This window comes from Nyctereutes procyonoides, unplaced genomic scaffold (assembly GCF_905146905.1).
Source record: "Nyctereutes procyonoides isolate TBG_1078 unplaced genomic scaffold, NYPRO_anot_genome, whole genome shotgun sequence".
In the NCBI taxonomy this organism is placed as follows: domain Eukaryota; kingdom Metazoa; phylum Chordata; class Mammalia; order Carnivora; family Canidae; genus Nyctereutes; species Nyctereutes procyonoides.
Genome location: NW_026575160.1, coordinates 9,459,127 through 9,482,435, shown reverse-complemented (window position 1 = coordinate 9,482,435; position 23,309 = coordinate 9,459,127). Strand labels below are relative to the sequence as shown.

Below are 23,309 nucleotides of genomic sequence, written 5' to 3'. Positions count from 1 at the left end.
CTGGCATCGCTCCCCTTGCTCACCACGTCCACTGTCATTCACTTTGTTTAGCTCATTGTCTTCTAGATGGTAATCATAACACATGGCCTCAGTAACAATAGTCTCTTCCCCTTTCAAGTCACTATTTCTTCTGTGCCCAGTGTAAGCTGTCAAAATGTATAATTCTGATCACAGACCTACTTAAAATCTTTCAGTGACTCCTGATGTTCATGATAAAATCCAAACTCTGTTTCTTAGTTTATAATATGGGAATTCAAATATGGCTTATTAATTATGTAATGTTCATCTACATTTTCCAGTCTATAATGATATATCAGCTTTACACTTTAAAAAACTTACTTACCATTCTAATACTTAAATCACTTGGAACTCTTTTTGTTTGCTTTGAAGCTGTATAGGAAGCACTAACTATAGTTTTGCCCAAAAGGTTGGTCAGCTGTTCCATCACCATTCATTGAAAAATCCATGATTTCCCCCACTGACATGCAATGTATATTTAAGCACATATTCCTTTATTTTAAAATATATACTGACAGTCTGGTAGTTCCTCAAAGGATTAAACTTAGAATGACCATGCAGCCTAGAAAAATCTTACTCCTGCATATGTACCAAAGAGAAACGAAACACGTCCACACAAAAAAACCTCTACACAAATCATTCTAATGTTCACAGCAGTGTTTTTCATAATAACCAAAAAGTAGAAGCAACCCAAATGCCCATCAACTGATGAATGCATAAATAACATGTGGTACATTCATATAACAGAATATAACTCAGGCCTAACAAGTAATGAAATCCTGATACAGGCTATGCATCGTGGATGAACCTGGAAAACATGTGAGCTATATCAGTTCATTCATAGAAAGTGTTCAGAACATGCAAATCTATAGAGACATAAAATAGACTGGCAAATATCTAAGCCTGGAGAGGATCAGGTGACCGGAGCTAATGGGCATGGGGTTCATTCTGGGCGTGATGAAAATGTCCTAGAATTCACTGTGATGATGGTTGTACAACTCTGAGAATACCCTAAACACTCCTGAAATGTATACTTTAAATGGGTGAATTATATGGTATGTAACTTACATCTCAATGAAAAGATATAGTGAACATCTACAATGTTCCAGGTGCCATTCCAGGCTAGAGCAGTTAGCAAAACATACAAAATTCTTGCTTCTATGTAGTTGAGGGAGAGGAAAGCTATTAACCACAGCAAATGAATAAATAAAATAATGTATCAGAAAATGATAAATGTTGCGGGCAATTGGGTGGCTCAGTCAGGTAAGTGTCTGTCTTTAGCTCGGGTCATGATCTTGGGGTCCTGGGATCGAGCCCTGTGTCAGGCTCTCTGCTCTGTGGGGAGTCTGCTTCTCCGTCTCACTCTCTCTGTGCTCTCTCTCTCTCTCTTATATAATAAATTTTAAAAAATACAAAGTAACAAATGTTATGGTGGAAAAAAATGGAGTGGGATGAGGCATGTTGAAGGACGGAGGTTACAATCCTATCTAGGGATTTGAAGATGTTATTTGAACAAAAACTTCATGGATGGGAATGAGATACTTCTATGTCCTGAGAGAAGACACTAAGACAAAGATAGCAGCTAGTGCAAAGGGTCTGCAGTCAGAACATATCTGGTACATGCAAGAAAGGTGGCCTATGTGACTACAGCAGAGCAGTGAGGAAACGAATAATAGGAAGTGAGATAGAGTAAGAGGCAAAATCATGGAGGGTTTCATAAGACTTTGTATGATTTTTGGCTTTTGCTCTTATTGCAGTGGGGAGTCATCACAGGGATTTTCATAGAAAATTCACCTTATCTGACTTGCACTCTTAAAGGATCATGCTAGCTGATATGCTGAGATCAGACTATGGGGAAGAGCAACAAATGCAGCAACAGGAAAGCCAGTTAGGAGGTTTTTGCAGTTATTCAAGAGAGGAATGATGGCTTGGCCCATATGGGAGCAGTGAAGGTAGTGAAAACTGATCAGATTCTGAATATATTTTGAAGGTGTAGCCTACAGAATTTCCTAAAGTCACTGCATATGAGTGCCAAAGGGAAAGTCACATCAAGATGACTCCAACATTTTTGGCCCAATTGAACCATTGTTAAACAAGTTGGGAATACTTGGGCAGAAGAGCTTTTGAGGGAGAAGGTTGGGATTTCAGTCTGGATGTGCTATATGTGAGACATCTTTCAGACACTGGGGTGAAGATGCCAGGGTCTGGGCCACAGATACACTTTTGCAAGTATACTTGCTATATAAAAGGGTTCCTTCCAATGTCACTTTACATATGTCAACAGATCATTAACAAATGACATGCTTGATTTAAAGATTTTAAAAATCATGAAAATCAAAGTGACTCATTGACTGATTAACTTACAACCATTTGAATCCTCAGGATACCTGGGCCAAACTGACAAGCCAGAGACACTCAGGAGACAGTTACGACAGGCAGGTGGAGCTCTAGAAAACACCCTGATCTAATGAGGAGAAATAGCAACAGTTGGTTCTTGAGAGGACAGGACGAAGAAACACCTTTAGAGGTAAATTAATTTAAAAATTGAATTATTAAGCGATTTTAGCTCCTCTTGGACCCTGGCACAGGTTTCACATGAATGTGACTGTCCTCCCACTTTGCTGTGACTGAATCTAGAAGCCATCAAAGAAAACTAGCTCAGAAACTGGAACCTTCTTTCTAGAATGACAAACACTGGTTAGGTTTTATGTAGCACTTTCTGCCAGGTGTCCTAGAGACAGAGAATACTCTTCCAAAGGAACATCGCTCGTATTATTTTGGAATCATCTTTTTCCTTTAGCCAGCTATGCCCAGAGATAAGTGCAAGAGTAAGCTGGTCGTGTCTTAGGGGCTACCTCTCCGTCTGCAGGGTGCCTGTGGGTTCAAGAGAGGAAGACAGAGCACTGCGAGGGGTGTAGGGCTACAGGAATCACAGGCCTGTGGTTAAAATGACAATGTGTTCAGCACATATCATCAGAAAACTGCTATTTTGCTTTGGGGATAAGGTCAGAATGTTGAGACATTTTGGATAAGTCAATCAATTCTATTGTTTTATTTGTATGACTTCTTCAAAACAAGATTTTATTTAATATTTGGGCTTTGGAGTAGGTGGGAAAATACCCATTGGCTGACAGGAAACTTCCTGGAAATGTACACCCTAAATAATCCTCTACCAGGGATTAAAGATCAATTTTAAAACTAAATTTGAGAAGGCACGTTTTCAACTTAAACACTGTAAAATGACTGGTAGCTTAAGTTCCTACTGTCAGGACTATGTTACGCCGAATTGTAACACTAAGATGACAAGGTGAAGTTCAATACTCTGGACAGAACAAGAAGAAGGTGAATTTCCTTATAATTTTGGAAAGAATGAGAAAGCTGGAGAATGCAGAGAAGACCATGCAAGAGGACAATTGTCCATCTGAATTACTTATGGGGTGATCCAGGCAAAGACACCCATAAAGAGGATCAAAGTTTGGTGAAGATGAAACAGAAAAAGGGAAGGGCAGAGTCAGGCAGCTCAAACTCTGAAGCTCATGACACAGCTGGAGTTGGACGGTATTAGTGGAACGCTTTATTCTCTTACGTGAAAGCCTATGTCTGGGCAGAAATACTTTAAGAGAAGCTTTGCACTCCCGAGCAGTAATAGAGATAACCTCCTTTTGAAAATCTTTGACATTAAAAAATGTGTGATACCACAGCTATATTAAATCATTACAAAAGGATTGTTCTTTTAAAGTTATTAATTATGGAATGCCTTTAATAATGAACTTTCCCTCACTCATTTCATTTTATTTCATCTGCACAAGTTCCCCTGACATGTATTTATGTCAGGAAAACAACTATTGTGAAAATTGAGGTATTATTACCAACGCAGAGCATTAATTTACAGAGAGACATAGGATGTCGTAAGGGCTTTTTTGTCAAGTGAGATGGCACAGTGTTGCAGAGAAAACAAGGGCCTAGAAGTCAGACTTCCTGACTTCCTAGTCTACTCGACCTTACGACACCACCTTAGTCACTTAGACTTCTGTGACTTCATTTTGTCTTTTTTTTCTTTTTTCATTTTGTTTTTTGTACAAGGACTACCATAAACTAGATGATTTTAAATCTTCCGAAGCTGTGATTTCACTCTGCTCATGGGTTTGGATTCTTAGATTTAGGATGACTTATTTTGATAATTGCATACAAAATGCTCACTTTTAATCTGAAAATAGGGGTGAAAAAAAAAAGGCTTTAACAAATAACCCATCATGTCAGGAAGAGAACTAAGTTTCATGCTATACCCCAACAATAACCCCAATTTGATTTCAGTTACCAGTTTTGTTAAAAGCAGTTGTGTAACTATATCGCTATAGTGTAGAAAAAGTAATTTATTATTTCTTCACCCCTGTGTTGAAACCATCATTTAAACAAGAAACACTGTGACACACAAGAAATGTCTTCATCATACTAGAATTTCTAGTCAGTCAGTCATGACAGGGGTACAAAAGAACCTGGTAGACATACTGAGTTTTTCTACTGAAATTCCAAGATAATGTCTCCAAATGCTGACAAGCTAAGGAGGGGAGCTTACCTTGTGCTGGAGAAAGGGAACCCACTTGCAGTCCACCAGTTCCTGGCGATACGGTTTTGTAAAGGATCCAACGTAAGACACAAATGCTGCTGTAAGGAGAACATCTCCACAGAGGGTCTTCTCTTGAGCTTCAAACGACTGAATAGACTGACACCAGCGAATCTTCTCTGACTGAAAGGCAAAGTTACTCAGATGTAACTGCAGGGTGAACACCAACAACAAACGCTTAACGTAACCACCTTACAGCTCAGGTTTAGTCTACTATGCTCTGCTGCAAAGCCTTTAGAGGGAAAAGAACTCGACTGCATGACTGTCATCATCTTTCTTACATTTGAAACCCATGATTATGAAGGGAGCTCTCATACTCTCTTCAGGGTAGTTTACTGCAATATGGCATTAGATCTTTCCCATCTCCTTCTTGTTAGGTGCACGAATTGTCTCTTCAAAAGTTGATAGAATTTCCCATCCTTTTGAGAGTGGAGGGCCAAGGGCTTCAGCCAGGACTGAGTGACATTCGGATTTTTAATGGCAGCTTGGCTGCTCTGCATTCCTTCTGCTTTGCAGCAATGGTAGTACACCACCCTACACAAACATTATTTTAAACATATGGCTATCAGCTGATTATAGACCAAGGGAAATGACAAATACCACTCATATCAATAATTAAAATGTAAAGCTTAAAGAGCCACCTATCAAATGTAAAGCTTAAAGAGCCACCTATCCTGGATGCTATTAATTAAAGAAGAATGCTGGTAGTTACTAAACCCGGGTTATTTCTCTAATATGATCACTCTATCGGTGGAAGAACCTAGAGCCTATGTAAAAAAAAAAAAATAGAAATCAGGAGGATTTCACTAGTCTTGAAGACAATACACTCAAAGAACGCTGCTGAAGTCCTTGTATCTAGTTGTTATAGCCATTTAAAATCTGATTTCCAGGTTAAGTATGTGGAGGCCTCAATATTGGATTTGAATAAAATTGCAATAAATATCTATGGATTAACTGAAGTATAGCTCACTAACTCACTGTTTCAATGCATGCTAAAATTTGTATTCCATTCTAAGAACATGCAAATTAATTGCAACTGAAAAAAATCAGCAATCTGATAGTACAAGCAAGGAAGAACCCTGTGGAATTCAGCTCTGCTTGTGAAAGAAGAGAGACAACACAGAAAGCAAAAATGATGTATGTCAGAACAGACTGGAATGCCAGTTCCCTGCAAGCTACCATAATACCCACGACATGGAGGTTGTGAGACTACCAAGTGAGAATGGTTATCAAAGCTCTTTGAAGATTGTCTCCTTGCTTTGCCTAATAAAGATCACCCCAAGTTAGCCATATAAACACTAAGGCACTTCAACTCTTTAGCCCTTTTTATAGAATTCATTACTTTCCTCCCTCAGCTACAGACCATATATCCATTAATTTTGAAGAGAAATTTCTCATTTGCCTTTCCTCCATCTTTGTTGTCTTTGGATAGCAAATGATAAACAATAAAGTGCACCCACCTCATTCTGCAAAACAGCTTTGAAATTTGAAGATTTACTAAACATAGACTTATTGGCTATTGAAATCGTCAATAATTTCACTATACCACCCATGCAACATAAATCATTACTGACACCGGCTAACAAGGGTTTAAGAGTTGGAACATGTCCTGTAATAAATTTCTAGACAGTTAAAAATCACTATAATTTTATTCTAATGCATTATAGATTGCCTGTAATGTCATCCTGGCTGGGGTGACCCATTTCTAATTTTGAACAGCTGTTCAGCTCAGGAGTTAGTTAATGATTAAATATAAATTGCCTGATTTATTAGTCTGAATGGTTGAGACTATAGCTTCCAGGTCAATGCTATATAGACAAAATCATCAGTCTTGATGCTTTTCAGAAGTTAACTGTCTCCTGTTCTAGTCAGAAAGAATTTATCCTCAAAGAAAAAGGTCTGACATCTTCAATTAATCCTTAAAAAATGTGTGTATACAAATATATATGTAAGTTGTTTTTTTGGCTAGTTAACATGATTTCACCTTCTTTCCTCTTCTTGTCTACATCATCATGAGTAAGCGAAGACTTTGGAAAACATTGCCGTGTGTTAGAGACACATGGTAGAGCCTGTTTTCTCCTTCATAGAAGTTTTGGACATCCGAAGCCTACTTACAAGGAAGCAGTCTAATTAAATGGCACTTTTTCATTTTCTTCGTTACCTCACAAATGACTAACACTTCAAACTACTTAAATCATATCACTTCCAATGGGAACAGGTGTAAACTCCACTAGTAGCAGTGGAATTTCTCAACTGAAGAAGAGTAAATATTCAAAGGGCTACAGATTTTTCTTTTTAACCAGGAGGCTCCCCAAACTCAAGCATTCACTCATTCAACAAGTATCTCTGGGTGTCCATGATGTGCCAAGGATTATTCTCTCTACTTGGAATCGAGTGGTGCAAAAAACAGACGTACTGCCTGTTCCCGAGGAGCTTATATTCTAGTTAGGGAAAAAAGACCTTCCCCAAAAGTATATGCATTCATATACATACATATATAACTGTGTCATGTAGTGACAAATGCTGTGAAAAAGATAAAGCTAAGTAGGAAGAAGAGTTATGGAATGGGGTGTGTGTGTGTTGGGGAGGGAGGTATACGTGTGTGTGTGGGGGGGTATGGGTGTGTATATATGGGCAGAGTGAAACCAAGTGATAAGGAGATCGTTTAGCAGCAACCTGAAGGAAGTGAGGGAGCTAGCGATGTCATTTGGAAATGTGTAAGCCATGTGAAGGAAAAAGGCAAAGGCCACAGGTATAAGAGAGACTGACAATATGAGAAAGCACAGGGAGGCCAGTGAAGGTGGAGCCAGAGGGAAGGGGACAGGCTTAAGGACAGAGAGGCATCTGGGAGCCAGATCATGCAGGCTAGGGAAAGTCTTTGGGCTGTACTTTGAGTTAGACAATGAGTTACTGGAAACTTCTGGGGAAGGGAAGACATGAATGAGCTTAATTTTTTTAATTACTCAGCTGCAAAAAAACAAAACTAAACTAAAAAAAAAATTACTCAGCTGCAACAGGGGGAGTAGATTTGGGGGGCGGGGAATGGTGGAGGCCAGGGCAGTACTTGAGGGATGAGGAATGGATGCCTGAACCAGTGTGGGTTAGAAGGCTGGGATCTGGAATGGACTTCGAGGGTAGAACCCAAACAATATGCTGATGGAGTTGGGGTATGGGTCATGAGAAGGAGAACAAAAACTCAAGACGGAGTTCACAGCTTTTGGCTGTAATCACTGGAAGAACAGACTTGTGATTACTGAGATGGAATGCAAAGAGAAGATTTTGCAGGATGGTCCATGAATTTATGGTCAATGGACTATGAGAGTTAGAGAGGTGATAGGTTTCAATTTATAGTAAATTTTCATTTGATTTTTTCAAGTCCACTTTAAAAGTTAGGCAACTGCCTAACCTAGCCTATCCTGACACACATTCTCCCTCCTTTGTTGCTAGGAGAAGTCTGCTTTTCATGAGTGGTGATGTTTCCATCCCCGTGAGATGAACTGTGATCAGCCGAGCCAACGATGAGAACTCTATTCCCCATCTTCCTGGCCTTTGAAGATAGATGTGGTCACTCTAGTTCTGGCTAAAGAAGCATAAGTGGCTGTCTCTCAGATGGGTTTCAAGGAAAACTTCAGTTTTTCATCTTTTATTTATTTATTTTTAGTTTAGTTTTTCATCTTTTAGATGAAAAACCCAGCCACTACAGGTTATTTTCTCTCTCCTGTGAATCTGGAGGAGGAGCAGCCATCTGTGACCATGCTGCAGAATGCACGAGCATGAAGAACCACATGCTAGGTATAGAGAAGCAAAAGGGTACAAAGAGATTCAGTGTCCAATCACTAATTCCCCAAATCAACACTGATAATGGCCTACCCGTGGAACTTTTTGGCCATATGTGAAAAATAAATTCCTATTTGTTCAAGCCACTGTAAACAACTTTTCTATCACCTTCAGCTAAATGTATTTCTAATAGTTCAGTTATATACTTTTAGGTAGCACTTAAATAAAAATAACAGCTTTACTCAGACTTAATGCACATATTGTGAAATGCACCCTGTGAAGTATGTAACTGAGTGGCTTTTAATATATTCACAGACTTGTATGATCATCCCACTAATTTGAGAATGTTTCTATTACCTATTAGCAGTCATTTCAAACTCTGCCCTCTTGTCCAGCTCCTGGCAACTGGTAATCTGCTGTCTCTGGAACTTTGTTCATTCCAGACATTTCATATACATGGAATAATACAACATGTGGCATTTTGTGTCTGTTTTCTTTCACTTATTTTCATTTATTTTGATATTTTCAAGGTTCATCCATGTTGTAATATGTATCAAAACTTCAATCCTTTTTATGGTCAAATAATATTCTATTATGTGAATATATTATACATGAAAGAGCAAATGAAATCTGTGCCTTCCTAAGAACAAAAGCTGTATGTTTTTCTGCCATTCATGTCCAAATAGGAAAACTTTAAAAAGAATTGTTTCAAAAACCTTTATTTAATAGGGGCGCCTAGGTGGTTCAGTTGGTTAAATATCCAATTCTTGATTTTGGCTCAGGCCATGATCTCAGGGTTGTGAAATCGGGCTCTGTGCTGGGTGTGGAGCTGGCTGGTCTCTCTCCCTCTCCCCCTGCTGTACTCTTTAAAATAAATAGTAAAAAAATTAAAAAATATATATTTAATAGAATAACTATTAACATTAGTATACCAAGGTACTTGTGAAAAGATGTCACAGGAAAAAACAACCAACCAACCAACCAACCAACCTATCAGGCTTAGTTTTAAAAACTGTTCTGATGGGGGCACCTGGGTGGCTTAGTTGGTTAAGTGTCTGGCTTCAGCTCAGGTCATGACCTTGGGGTCCTGGGATTGAAAGCCAAATCAGGTTTCCTCTCCCTCTGCCCCTGTTCACTCTCTCTCTCTCTCTCTCAAATAAATAAATAAATAAATAAATAAATAAATAAATAAATAAATAAATAAATAAATAAATAAATAAAATGTTCTGATGGTAGAACTTAGTTGCAAGTGTGTATTAAAAGGATCAGACAACAGTTTGATCCCGCAGTTATCCAATATCTATCCTTGGTTTCTACTGTATCTTAGAAAACCACCGAGTTCATGGCTCTATATACTAAAAACTGCAAAGAATCCCTCTCTTCTTTCTTTCAGACAGTTCCAACTACAGTATGAAAAGTGATTATTTCCTTTCATTGTTGATTCCATGTCTATTTAGTTATTATTGACAGCAAATAAAGATAAATAAAAAAAGGGGGGTGACGTGAATATTTTAGTTAGAATTTTGGAAGAAAAATTCAACTTGCCTCAAGTTCCTTGACAAGCCTGTTAGCTAGTTCAATAGTTTTGTTCGTTCGGTTCACCTCTTCTTGACATTGGACTTTCTTGGCTGTTGCTTTTTCAAATGAAGCTGTGAGTCTGCTCAGATTTCGATCCAAATCCTAGGTAAGAGTTAAAATTAGCTTTTCAGCCATTGTTAGGTAAAATGGAAAGAGTATAATCATCTTGAAACATCTATTACCTTCAGGTCAATGAAACCAACCTTCCTGTCTCCTTGACTTTTGCCCCTTTAGCATACGTATGTTGGAGAAGAAGGATTAGTGGTAACAAATACATCAGTGCCACTGGAGATAACCAGTTTCACCATGAGGTCTTTTCACTTGCCTTCTGTACTCAAGCAGAGTGCACACAACCACTGCGGGGAGGTGGATAGGCCCTCCAGAATCGAACACAGCCTGGGTGCACTCTTCCCTCTCTCTTTAACCTAAGCCTCATCTTCCAGTACCACCTTAATTCAGAATAATGGTCATCTTTTGGTTCTCCATCTCTTGACTCTTTTCTTATTTCTCAATGATCCATAACTCAGGCAATGAAGAGGGGCGTTAACAACTGAGTCCCTCCAGACTTCATCAACCTAACCCAGCCGGGGCCAATCAGATTTTATCTTCTGGAAATGGGCAACTGAAAGTCAGAGGTATGTCACCGTCTTTAGCATCAAAAGACCTGGAAAGAGGTATACATTTTGAAGGCCACCTGGGCTGGAGAACAGGGGAAAAATCACATTGGAGAAAGAAAAAGAATAGGAGAAGTCACGCAGCTCTAGAGAGACACTAAAAAATATTCATGGCAGCTTCCCATTTCCTGGATCTCTTTTCTCCTAAGACCAAATCACACTTCTTTCCCTCAGCGTTCCATAAGTTATCCTCAATTCCTTTTTGGCCTAGGTTTTCTAAGTAGGTTTCTGTTACCGATAGCCCTCTTTCCCCCCCAAAAAACAACAAAAAAACCCAAACCCTTGACTAAGCTATCAGTACTTGGGAGACTCCTTACTATAGCATCCTGCTATCTGCCAAGTTCTAACAATCCAAAATAAGATCCGTAACACTGCTTTTGTACGTAAGTGCCAAGTTCCAAGAGAATTTAATAAGGAAATTTGTAGAACACATATCACTTGTAATTTAGAGGTTACTTATATTTGTCAATGACCCAATTATATCATTAGTTTATATCGTTAAAGCAGCACCTCTAAAAGAAAAAGATGTGTCCTATTTAAGATTAACATGCAAAATAAGATAAAATAGATGAGAAGTGGAGAAGATAATTACACATCAGCATCTAGAAATCAGATTAAATAATATTTAAACATCCGTTTTAGGTTATTAAAAGGGCTTGTGGTTTTATAAAACACAGGGGCATATGTGAGCTCTGGCATCCAACACCTGTGCTCACGTTTAGATTCTGCTACCAGCTAAGCAGCAGCCACGGCAGACTGGTTACTTAACCTCTCCGTGCCTCAGCTTCATCATCTGAGAAATGGAAAGAATGTTACCCAATTCATAGGGCTGACCTACATACACAGAACTAAGGGATAAAATGATTTATATCCATTCCCTTCATGAAGTTGGGAAGGGGAGCTGGATGTTGGGAGACCACAGTCTCTCGCATTTGTTTCTAGGCCTCTTGTGTGGAAGCATTGGCAGCTTTTGTTCTGGACTCTTTCCTAAGATACCTGCGTAGCAAAGAGGCTCGGAAGACAGAGGCAGTGCTTCTCTCGGTGCCAGACTGAACTGTCTCCTGGGAAGATGAATAAAGATAGGTTTCTTTCCAGGGCAAAAGTTGAGCAGGTTTAGTTGCAGGGCTCTTTATACTGGGGGGGGGGGGGGGGGGGCTGAGCTTGCCATTTCTCAGCTCTGACACTAACCCACTGGGTGTACAATGTCAGCTTGTCCCCCGTGCGTTAGGCTCGCAGGGACTGGGGACCAGAGAACCGACGCACAGCGTCAATGCTGCTGGCTGTGCATCATAGAGTCCCCTGGTCCCTGACCCCCAGGTGTCAGGTCTTCTGCCGCCTCCACAAAACTGTGGCAGGCTAACTTGTTAGCTTGCAAGTAGGTTCCGATCTTGGTTCCTTCACAGGTCTCGGCAGGCCCTGGCCTCTCGGGTTCTAGAAGTAAATATAGTGAGAAGGGAGGGACTCAGCCCAAGGGATCCAGCCCGTCAGCTACCCTAAAATCAGTGCCTTGCAAACTTGAGCATGCATCAGAACCACCTGAGAGGCTTGATAAAACCCAGACTCCAAGGCTCCCCCACCAGTTTCTCATTCAGCAGGTCTGAGGGGTTGGGTCTGAGAATCTGTACTTCTAACAAGTCGCCAGGTGATGCTGATGCTGCCACTTTGTGAACCAGGGACCTGACGAGAATGACTTCAGATTTTCTTTATGGCCATCTTTGGGTCCTGTATGTTTGAGAGACTCTGCAGCCTTTTGTCCACTCTAATTCAGTATTTTTTTTTCCTCTCAACTTTCAAGTAAAGGCCATCTTTTAGGCTTAAGCTAACAAGTAAAGGGAACAAATGCATACAGACCAACACTGGTATAAAGGAACTGCTATCACAGCATAGATGCTGGTATCAACACATCCCTACTTTGTGAGGCAAGCAAGCAACAGGAGATGTAAAATCGGGAGGAAGGAAAAGTCAGAGGCTGCAGGAAACGAAGGCAAAGCTAGCAAAACTTGTAATTTTGCTTGGGCTCAAACATTTATCTAATCGGTACCAACAGACAGAAGCTATGCAGAGATACTTTGTCCTTGCCATGACCAGCCATGGCATTTTCACATAGAATTGAACCTTGGTGGGGACCACAAAGACTCTGTTGCATTAGTAACTACTCTTTGGAAATCCATTTGTGGTAGGGGGATCGAGGGGACCCATTCTTCATCAAGACATTTCAATTATTACTCTGTCTTCTTTTCTCTGTGTCTGCGAACTTAGCTCGGAGGCTTATTGATACGTGAGCCTCTGCTTGTACTGTTGTCTCTGAAAACAACTGACACGAACAATTCTATTCAGCTAGTTGCAGGCTGTGTCCAAAGAATTACTAATCCTGCAACTGCACAAAGTCTTACGTTTGGGATCATATGTGAGGCTGGCACCCTCATCCCTTCTTCCAGTAACATTAAATTGCTTACAATTTCCATGAAGCTATTCACAATAGATGACAACTTTTTTGAAAAAGTTTGACCGAGTTTTGACCAATGAAGTTTATTTTTATAAAACTAGTATGTCTATCCTAAATTTGTCTAAAACAACAGTTGTAGGACTTGTTTTTCTTTCAATAGTCACCAGGTATTTATTGAACAGTATATATGGTGCTGTAATAAGAAATGTGTGTGGATTGCACAGAAAGGAGAGGATGGGCAAGACACATGGGTGAGGGGGTGACAGGAAGTCCAGGAGAGGAAGCAGTCTGGACAGAGGGGGAGGTGTGACTTACTGGGAGAGGTGCTGAAATTGTCCACATCTTAAGAAAACTTTTGGAGTTATTAACCATCTTATCGGAATAGCTATCAGAGAGAAGACATCTTTTAATTATTGAATAGTAAGATAAGAGCCCAATTTAATCCCTTCCTTGTATATTCAAAGGTCAATACCTTGGGCTCTGCCCTGGAAGATGATCTCTCTCTTCTTTTGAAAACCTGCCCTTCAATCTGGGAGGTCCTATTAGGAAGTGCACTCCCCACACATTTTTTTTGGGGGGGGGCAATTTAATAAGTAGTGGCCTCAGACATCTGCAGGCCTAATTCAGGCCCCATTCTGTAAGAAGCTGAGCTTATCAGCTGCCTGGCTACTCTGGGCACCAGATTCCCTGACCCTCATGGCCTCCAGGTTACCAGCTAAGGGCCCCAGGGCAGGATTTGCTTTGTGGCAGGAACACCCTCAGAACATGGTGAGGTCTGCCCTAAGCTCCTGATGCTCCTTACTCTTCACACTCCCTCTGGGCAACCTCCTTACATTCTTAAATCTATATTCTTTTTTTTTTTTTTTTTTTAAGATTTTACCTATTTATTCATGACAGACTCAGAGAAAGAGGCAGACATATAGGCAGAGGGAGGAGAAGCAGGCTCCATGCAGGGAGCCTGACGCAGGACTTGATCCCAGGACACTGGGATCATGACCTGAGTCAAAGGCAGATGCTCAATGACTGACCCACCTAGGAACTCTCAAATCTACATTCCTGAGCCAGGCCTGCCTCTCAAACTCCAGCTCTTGACAGCTGAACACCTAACATACGGGTTTTCTATAGGAAGAGTGGAAACTCTCCCTAACATTTATGAAGCACTGACTATGTACTGCACACAGAATAGCATCTCTGTGCATCACGGTTCATAGATGAGGGGGTCACAGAAACCACCCCCAGCTGGCTTAAGCTGTAGGGAATTTACTGAAGGAAATGGAAGAGAGGCTATTAGGAGGGAGAGAAAAGGCAGAGAACCACACAATAGGCACCCAGGAGCTCCTGAGTCAGGAACAGGAACTCCTCCAACTGGACCCTATCTCTAGAACGCATAGACTCTGACCACAGTCTTTTTATTTTTGTGCTCATGGTTCAAATTTTAGAGGCTGGAGTGAAAACTGGCAAAGTGTAGATCATGTAGCCAGCCTTCAGCTGGAGAAGGGAAGGGCATTCTCTGAAAAAAGCGTCACCAGAGTGCATCCAGTGAGGAGGGATCATTTCCCCCAGACACATCAGGCCGTTATCACCCAGAGAAGGTAGCCTGGATTCTGGGTGGCCATGGATCACAAACGCCCGCCTTGAAAAGTAGCTGCTATTATCACTATGTTACAGAAATAAAACTGAAGCTCCCATGGGCTCCCTAAAGTGGCCAGAGTTTTACAGTCTCATCACCCTGATTGTACTCCTCCTTGCCAAGCACCTAAAGTTCAACACTCCTCTTCTGCTTCCTGCTTCCTCCTCCATGTGCAATCCACCAGTCGGGCATGTATTTCACTCTCTCCATCACGGCTGCTCCTGCCCTGGTGGAGGCCCTAGAAGGACCCACTGCAGTGTCTTTAACTTGTGCGTCTGCATCTAGACACTTCCCTCCCTCCTGCCTCTACGCAGTTGTTTAAAAGTCAGTTTGATCACACCATTAACCTTTTTGAAATCTTTCAAAGTTTTAAGTTATCACTCATCAGATAAAATTTAAATTCTGTAGCATGAAAGGCAAAGGCGGCCTTTGCTCACCTCTGCAAGTTCAATCGTCCTCACTCTGTGCTACTCCTGACCTTTCCCTGAGTGCTTGTCTTACTTAGGGCTCTGGCCTATTGAGTTCCCTCAAGTGCACCAACTGCTTCCTCCTTCTTCTTTATTCTTTGCAAGGAATACCTTTCCCAGTAACCCCGGTGATTCCTAGGAAACTTTTGAAGCCCATATCAAGCATAGCTTCCTTCTGAAACTTTCTCTAATTCCCCAGGAAGACTATTTTTTTTGGTACTCCAGTCACCATCTATATATAGTCATATATGCACTTACGACACTGGGCTGGGATGACTGGATGCGTACTTGTAAAAATAATGGCAATGGCAATATTTGTAGTTAACATTCTGTAGGCACTTACTATGTGCCCAATGCCATGCTAAATCCTTAAATGAATGACTCTCATTCAATCCTTATAATTCTACCTAAGAAATGCAAGCTATTATAAAGTCCATTGCACAGATGAGAAAACAGAGGCTTGGAGAGGTGAGCTAACTCACACGGTGTGCAATAGTACATAATGGAGCCAGGATTACAATCTAGGCCGCTGGGCTCCAGAAACATCGCCTTTCATCACCATGTGCTATCCTCCTCCTTCTACTACCAGACCAGGAAGGATTTTTAAGTGCAGAAAGCATGAAAGTTTCTACTCTTTCAGGTCAGTGTCTAGCATACAGCAGACAAGAACTATCTATTGGACGAGTGTGTAGATGAATCTACTAATGAAAGCTCAAGCTCCTTTCTGCTTGCTTGGACTCAGATGTGACCGTGTCTAAGGGGGGGAGGCACTAGCTCTAGGGAACTTTGTTAGTGTTACCTTTTGCACTCACCCCAAGCTTTTTCCTGATAGCCTCGAGTTTTTCAGTAGCTGCCGCCAATTCAAAGTTGGCTTGGGCTAATGCTTGCCGTTTGGGCTCCACATCACAGTAGACCTGAAAATCCACATGGGGTTTAACTCATGGGGTAGTAAGAGACAAAGAGGACACACAATCATTCAATCCTACACCTGAGGGGAGCTTTGTCATTAAAATTTCTATTTCATCTACCAATTGGGGTTTTATTTCTTAGCAATGGCACTACCCAATGGCAGGGCCAAAATCTATACAGCCTTCCAAGTTCAGCCTGGTTTTCCATGTCTGGGTCATTTATTCTGGAAATGAGAGTTATAAATCCTTGCATAAAGTGCTATGTACGTGAAACAATATTAAGATGCTACAGGAAAAAAAAAAGATACTACAGGAAGTTTGTCCTAAAATTTGGAGATAATCTTCCTATCATTAGAAATTGCCGTGGGGAAGAACTAGAAGAGCTCTAGTTGGGACTGAGTCTTGATTTTAAAGTGGTAAATAAGTGTGAAGAAATTCTCTGAACCCAGAAAGGACCATAGGAGATAGCCTCACAGTATTAACTGTGCTTTCACCTTCTAAGTTCCTGCCAACCTTCAGAGTATTATTTGGTCAGGTGGCTTGAGAATTTTAGGGTCCCACTTTTTTCCCTGTTGGAAAGAGAGGAAGGAAACTAATTTCTCTTATCTCTTTTACAGCAAAACGACACAGAACAGAGTCATAATCTAGCTCCATGCCCATTTTTCCACCTATGATGCAAAGAGTGCACAGGAGTCACACATTTTCTTTTTTTTTCCTTTTTTTACATTTTCTCATGAAGAAAAGCCACATGTTGACTATAATCTGTCCAAATGCTTACTCTATCCAGGCTTCCACTAACCAGATAGATCAGTAGGGTCCCATTCCTGTGGGGCCCCAATTACAAAGGCTAGAGCCTGGTTTCATGAAAATCACTTTGGGAATGTCACTGATTATACTTGGTATTTCCTCAGTAATTCTATTTTTTTAAAAGATTTTATTTATTTATTCATGAGAACACAGAGAGAAAGAGAGAGGCAGAGACACAGGCAGAGGGAGAAGCAGGCTCCATGCAGGGAGCCCGACATGGGACTCAATCCTGGGTCTCCAGGATCATGTCCTGGCCTGAAGGTGGCGCTAAACCACTGAGCCACCTGGGCTGCCCAGTAATTCTATTTCTGAATGTGACGTATAACCTTCAAAAAAAAAAAAAAAAAAAAAGAGAGAGAGAGAGAGAGAGATGGTTCTTCAGAGTTAAGGGCCACACACTGTTCCTTTTTTACATCCAGCGATCTGCAAAGTGTTGACAACACAGGTGGCACATGGTAAGTACCTGATAAATAAATGACTAAATGAAATGATAATCTCTCTATGCTGCCTGAAAATACAAACTCTAGATTAGACCATTATACGGTCAAAAGTGTATTTCAAAATACTAAAGCAAAAAAAAAGTGGGGGCAGGGCTATTTCCTTATCTCATTAAGTCTACAATACATGGTGTTCATTTCTGCATTGAGAGCAGGGACTAAGGTGAAATATGAATTGAGACCTGCAGTTGGTTCAAGTCAATGCAAAATTAATATTTTTTTATTTTTAAAAATTTTAAAAAATATTTTGTTGATTTGAGAGACAGAGCGAGCGAGAGAGAGAGAGAGAGAGAGAGAGAGAACAGAGGGAGAGGGAGAGGAAGAAGTAGACTCCCTGCTGAGCGGAGAGCCTGATACAGGGCTCGATTCCAGGACCCTGAGATTATGACCCGAGCTGAAGGCAGATGCTTAACTGACTAAGCTGCCCAGGGATCTTGCCAAACTAATATTTTAACATAAAGAAATATAATTAATCTACCAGCAAGTTTTTATCTAATCAAACCAAATTAACTGCTCTCTGATTTACAGTAGCTGATCACTCTACCTTAAAAGAAAGATAGTTTCAAACATCTCAAATGTTACTTTTTTTTGGCCTGGATAGAAATTAGTATCTTGATAGAAATTAGTATCTTGACGGTCCTTGCAAGGAACAGCTGGAACCCCGCAGGGCAGGGCCGATACCTGATAGAACTTCACGATGTTGATGACCCACGCACACAGACCAGCTGCTGCAAAGGATTTGGTCCGAATCAGGCTTGGATTGAACTCTGGGTCTCTCAAATACTGCTCATTTACTACTTTTAGACAGTTTTCTGGAATGTGCTCTTTGTCATAGTTAATTAACGCTTGCAAAAAGTCATCAACCTGTAAAGCAAAAAGACTGATTGCAACGAACCCATTCGGGCTGCAGAGAAAATTCCAAGATCAAAAGGTAAAACCAGCTTTTAGGACTCACATTACAAAGGCAAAATTGGCAAGCAGCATTTATCCTACTGTTTGACTTGTTCAGTCTTTATGGTATGAAGTGAGAATTAGCAATGGACACTTTAAAATCTCTTCTCTCCCAGGGTAAAATATTCAATCCCTGCACAGGAGGCATTCACATTTTGAAGAAAAAGAGAAAAGAAAAGGAAAAACACCTACCCAAAAGCCCCTCTGCCTCACCTTCTTGTGCATTAGTAACATTTTTTCCCCGCATAAGAAATCCATGTAATTTTCTCCCTCCTACACTTAGCTGCATTCATAATTTTGCAAATAATTAGCAACCTTCTGAGTGCTGCTAGTGTTGACTTGGGCATGCTATAACCCCAAGCTAACCTCCAACTTGGCAAACAAAAATTGTGCGTTTAGAGAACACATGGCAGATTACACTCGACGAATGCAAAGATGATTCTCCTTGGTGTGAACATCTTTTGCTGTCAAGTACAGCCAGAGCACTAGGAAGAGAAACTGCTGGGATCTTCATCTTGCCAGGCCGTCTGATACCTTTCCCATGAAGATTTTAGCAGCTTTCCAACTTCGGTCTTTAGGCACTCTGCCCCGGGGAGCCAGGAGCACCATCACAGCCGCAGTAACGTTGGTAACGGCGTTGGGAGGGTTGGGAAAGGCTTTCAGCTCAGTGAGATTGACCTGAAGAAAAGCACAGCCACAGTGAAGATCAGGAAAGGTCTGGAGAAGGGCCATGAAGTTATCAAGCTGGTCTTCAGGGGCCTCCTCCCTCTCCTTGTCCCACCAGTCTTTGGTTTGGCAGTGTTCATTGCCCAGCGATTCCATCTTGGGGCCCCAGGGGGTTCTTTTCACCCTGGACACTTTTCTGATATTCTGGAAACAGCACTGGTCTTTTTTTGCTTCCAGAAAATTCTTCATCTGATATACCAGTCCTGCAGAACCTTGCTGACTGAGCACAGGGAATTTAATACACAAACTTTTTAAGGTGTTACGGGTTCTATCCTACCTACATAATATATCTGCATTTTAACCAGCCCCTCCCAGAAACATCACCCCTTGGTTCAGTGTCTTGGTTTTGTTCTTCTGCCCAAAAAACCTCTTCTATTACACTATGATGACTCTCAACCTGGAACGTGCTCATATAGGCTGAACCTACTCTCGGTGCAACTCCAATCTCCTGTCAAAATCTTGATTTAAAAAAACCAAAAAAACAAAATCTTGATTTAACCCACAGATGGTATTAATGTCTGCATAAACTACAAAGGCAAATACTTTGTGGCAGGAATTATTATCAGCAATATATGCACAAGTTCATGATCTAGGATTTACAAAACTAAGTACTTTCTGTGACATCTCATGAGCTAATATATTCTTGCTTATAAAACCCTATCAAATGTTCAGCCTGATTCTTCTCCATTACCACAAACTGCCTATTTAGTTGGAAATTTAAGGATGGGAAAAATAAGGACAAAGGCAAAACTTAAAAATATCATAATGATAACTGGGAGCTGGCTATCCAAGATTCTTGCATAGTTCATAAATATCCTTATCTTTGGTAAATATATTGAGCTTTATATTTAAGTAACATTAACTTATTTTGTCTGGGCAAAAGATAATATATCTGAAGGAAAAGTTGTAACCGTAGAGAAGCACAAAGAAACATGCCAATGCTGAGAGAAAAATATAAAATTCTATTACTAAGAGATAATCAGTTATTGTTATCTTTTATTTTTTTCCAATTTTTAAAAAGATTTTCACTCATTCATTCATGAGAGAGAGAGAGAGAGAGAGAGAGAGAGAGAGAGAGAGAGAACGCATGAGCATTGTGGGTAGGGGCAAAGGGAGAAGAAGACAGAAACCTGAGCAGACTCTGCACCAGGCGCAGACCTTGAGGGGCTTGATTTCATGACCCTGAGATCATGACCTGAGCTGAAACTAAGAGCTGGATGTTCAACCGACTGTGCCACCCAGGAGTCCCTCCAATTTTTTAATGCACAAACATGTTCTTACAAAAAAATTCATATAGTATATCTTGTCTTTAACCTGCTTTACTGAGTTAATAGATCCCAGACATTTTTTTCATGTCATTAATTAGTATCCAACAATATTTTAATGGCAGCAGAGTTTGCCATTAAATATACTTGAATGCATAGAATCAGTCTTCTATCATGGTATATTTATACTCTTTTCATGGTTTCAGCTTTGGGGCACCTAGGTGGTTCAGTCGTTAAGTGTCCAAATCTTGATTTTGGCTTAGATCATGATCTTAGGATTGTGAGACTGAGCTCCGAGTTGGACTCAGAGATTAAGACTCTCTCCTTCTTCCCACTCCCTCCACTTGCTCTCTCTAAAATTGGATAAATCTTTAAAAAAATAATGAAATGACGAAGTTTATAGTTTTATCCTGGTACTATAAGAAATACTCATGTAGATAACTCTTCGCTCATAATCAATTATTTTCTCCAACAAAAACCCCTCACCAACAAAACACCTTGAAAAAGGACTTGAATTATTTCTTTCTTTTCTTTTCTTTCTTTTTTTTTTTTTGGACTTGAATTATTTCTTTGAGGGGCAGTTGAAGTCTGGATCCTTTACTCTTTGAGGTTGAATCTTAAGAACTTCAGGCCTGATAATTCCCTGAGATTCTCCCCAGAGGCCTAGTGGGACCCAAGTACAGAATTAGCTGCAGGCTCCTAAAATAATAGTGCCCACAATTCCATTTTTCCTTACAATACTCTTCTGACTATCACACATTATTTTCTCTTAGGGGAATCTGAGTGCTCAATGAGGTTTTGCTAATAAGCTGAAGCTAAGAAAAATGATGTGGGCCCAACCTAGGTATCTTTGTTCCTAGCGCATTGTTCTTTTCATGAGGGCCTCTCATTAATGCCACTTTTTATATCCAGAGGAAATAAAGAATCTGCACTTAGTTCTTAAAGCAACACATAATATGAACAACTGGATTTGGGCCAAATCCAGCTGCTAACAATCAAACTGCCTCTCATGAGAGTATAAATCCCACAGGATTGGAAGTATTCAAGAGGAGATTGCTTGTCAGGGTGTGGTAGGACAGACTCCCAAACGAGAAAGAAGTCACACTACTAAGGATGACCTCAAACGTTTGTTCCCACCTCAATATTTTACGGGACTCATTTTCCTTTCGAAAACCTCTTTGGTTGCACAGAATTCTGAGTTCAGTTATTCAACCTCTAATAATATTTAAATATTATCTGGAGGACTCCCACGAGCCAGGTAATCATCTTTACCCTGTTGAGTGTGTTGAGAGCAGCTGTTGCGGCCACCAGCGCAGGTTCAGCCTTGAGTACGTCAACCTCACACTCTCTCTGTTTCTGGGACACTTCAGTCTGAATGGCTGTCACCTGATCAGAGAAGAAAGCACACAAATCAAATCCACAAACACAAATCATCCCCTTAGATATTGTTACTGAAGTGTGCAGGCTGACTTAGATGTACTGTTCAATAATTCATTTGTCTCTATTGTGAACAGGTGAGGAGTCCGTCCTAAAGACCAATTTTTCTCAGGCACCATGTACACACAAAGCTTTGTAAATGCACAAATACAGTCATAAACCCCAACTCAAATGAACTCAAATATTGAAGTGCTCCAAGAAGAGCTTTGACTAATTTAATTATAAGGTGCTGCCAATAATGAATTCAAGACAGAGATTCCTATGCTCTTCAATTTTTTTTCCTAAAGATTTTATTTACTTGAGAGAGAGACAGAAAGTGAGACAGCATGAGCTGAGCGAGAAGCAGATGGAGAGGGAGAGACAGACTCCCTGCTGAGAAGGGAGCCCAGTGCAGGGCTTGATCCCAGGACCCTGGGATCATGACCAGAGCCAAAAGCAGATGCTTAACCAACTGAATAAGCCACCCAGGCGCCCCTTCAATTTTCTTTTTGAGAACATCCTGGACAAATGGAAATCCAGGCTGTTCAGTAACACAGAAGATATGTTTGCTAGAAATCCCTAGCTAATTTTTGTTTACATTTGCCTAAAAGCCATGTTGGCTATTCTTTAAGAATATATGTGAAGTATTTATTCAACTGACTAGAAGCTATTGTTCTTTCTGTGTATGCTTAAGAACAGATATAATTTTTATAAAGACTAATTATTGGTTTCTCTAAGGACCTGGTAAGAAACTACAGATAGGATAGCCCAGTTCTGTCTTTGATGATGCAACGATCACACTGATGTGCACCCCACAGCTGAGGGTCCAGAGGCTGCCTTCACATGCCAGGGGGTGCTACATCAGCCTTCTGATATGAACACACATCTATGCCTACAGGGAAGCCATGCTGGTAAACTTGAATGAAGAGCAAATGAGGAGCTTTGGGGTTTTTAATTCCCCTCTTCCTCCCAACACACATACAAAATTCAAATGGTCAGGAAGAGTAAATTTTTGATCCTCAGCAAAAACTGGAGTTTCAAAGCTGTGGCACTGGCACAGGATCCAATCACCATGGGGCATGTCGTTCAGGGACAGTGACCAGGGGATATAACATGAGAACAAAAGTGCATTTCTTCAGATGTGTTTGGAATGAACAGGTTTAACTATACCATAAATTGAACAGGACTTACAACAAAAAATTATGTTGTCTAGTACAGCTTTATTAGCAGTAATTAGTATTCTTCCAATTAACCATGATTTTGCTGGTCACTGTACCTTTTATGAACATAATTGGCTAAGAGTAGAGATGTGATCTCCTGCCAACACCCACACAGCTTCCGTTAACATAAATAAGAAAACTCTGCATGCTTATTGAGAACTACTCCAAAACCGCAGCCCTCAAAACTGCCAAGAATGTACAATGAAAACTCTAAGAATAGGACATTTTCAGTGTGCTAGATAACACCACTGAGGATGAAAGGGAGTGGAGAGGTCAGCAAATAAGTTAATGCCTCAAGGTTATTT

The 23,309-nt window shown here is 40.5% G+C and overlaps 1 protein-coding gene across 1 annotated transcript in view; it reads right to left on the bottom strand.

Annotated features, from left to right (window-relative positions):
• The window catches only part of DNAH11 (dynein axonemal heavy chain 11), a 299,232-nt gene that overhangs the window by 79,983 nt on the left and 195,940 nt on the right, over positions 1 to 23,309 (bottom strand). The window contains exons 56-61 of the mRNA XM_055314731.1: positions 21,641 to 21,754; positions 18,912 to 19,055; positions 18,108 to 18,290; positions 16,027 to 16,128; positions 9,965 to 10,099; positions 4,595 to 4,765 (exon numbers count right to left, since the gene is read on the bottom strand). Coding sequence (XP_055170706.1) covers positions 4,595 to 4,765; positions 9,965 to 10,099; positions 16,027 to 16,128; positions 18,108 to 18,290; positions 18,912 to 19,055; positions 21,641 to 21,754 — 849 coding nt within the window. The remainder of the gene's footprint in view (positions 1 to 4,594; positions 4,766 to 9,964; positions 10,100 to 16,026; positions 16,129 to 18,107; positions 18,291 to 18,911; positions 19,056 to 21,640; positions 21,755 to 23,309) is intronic.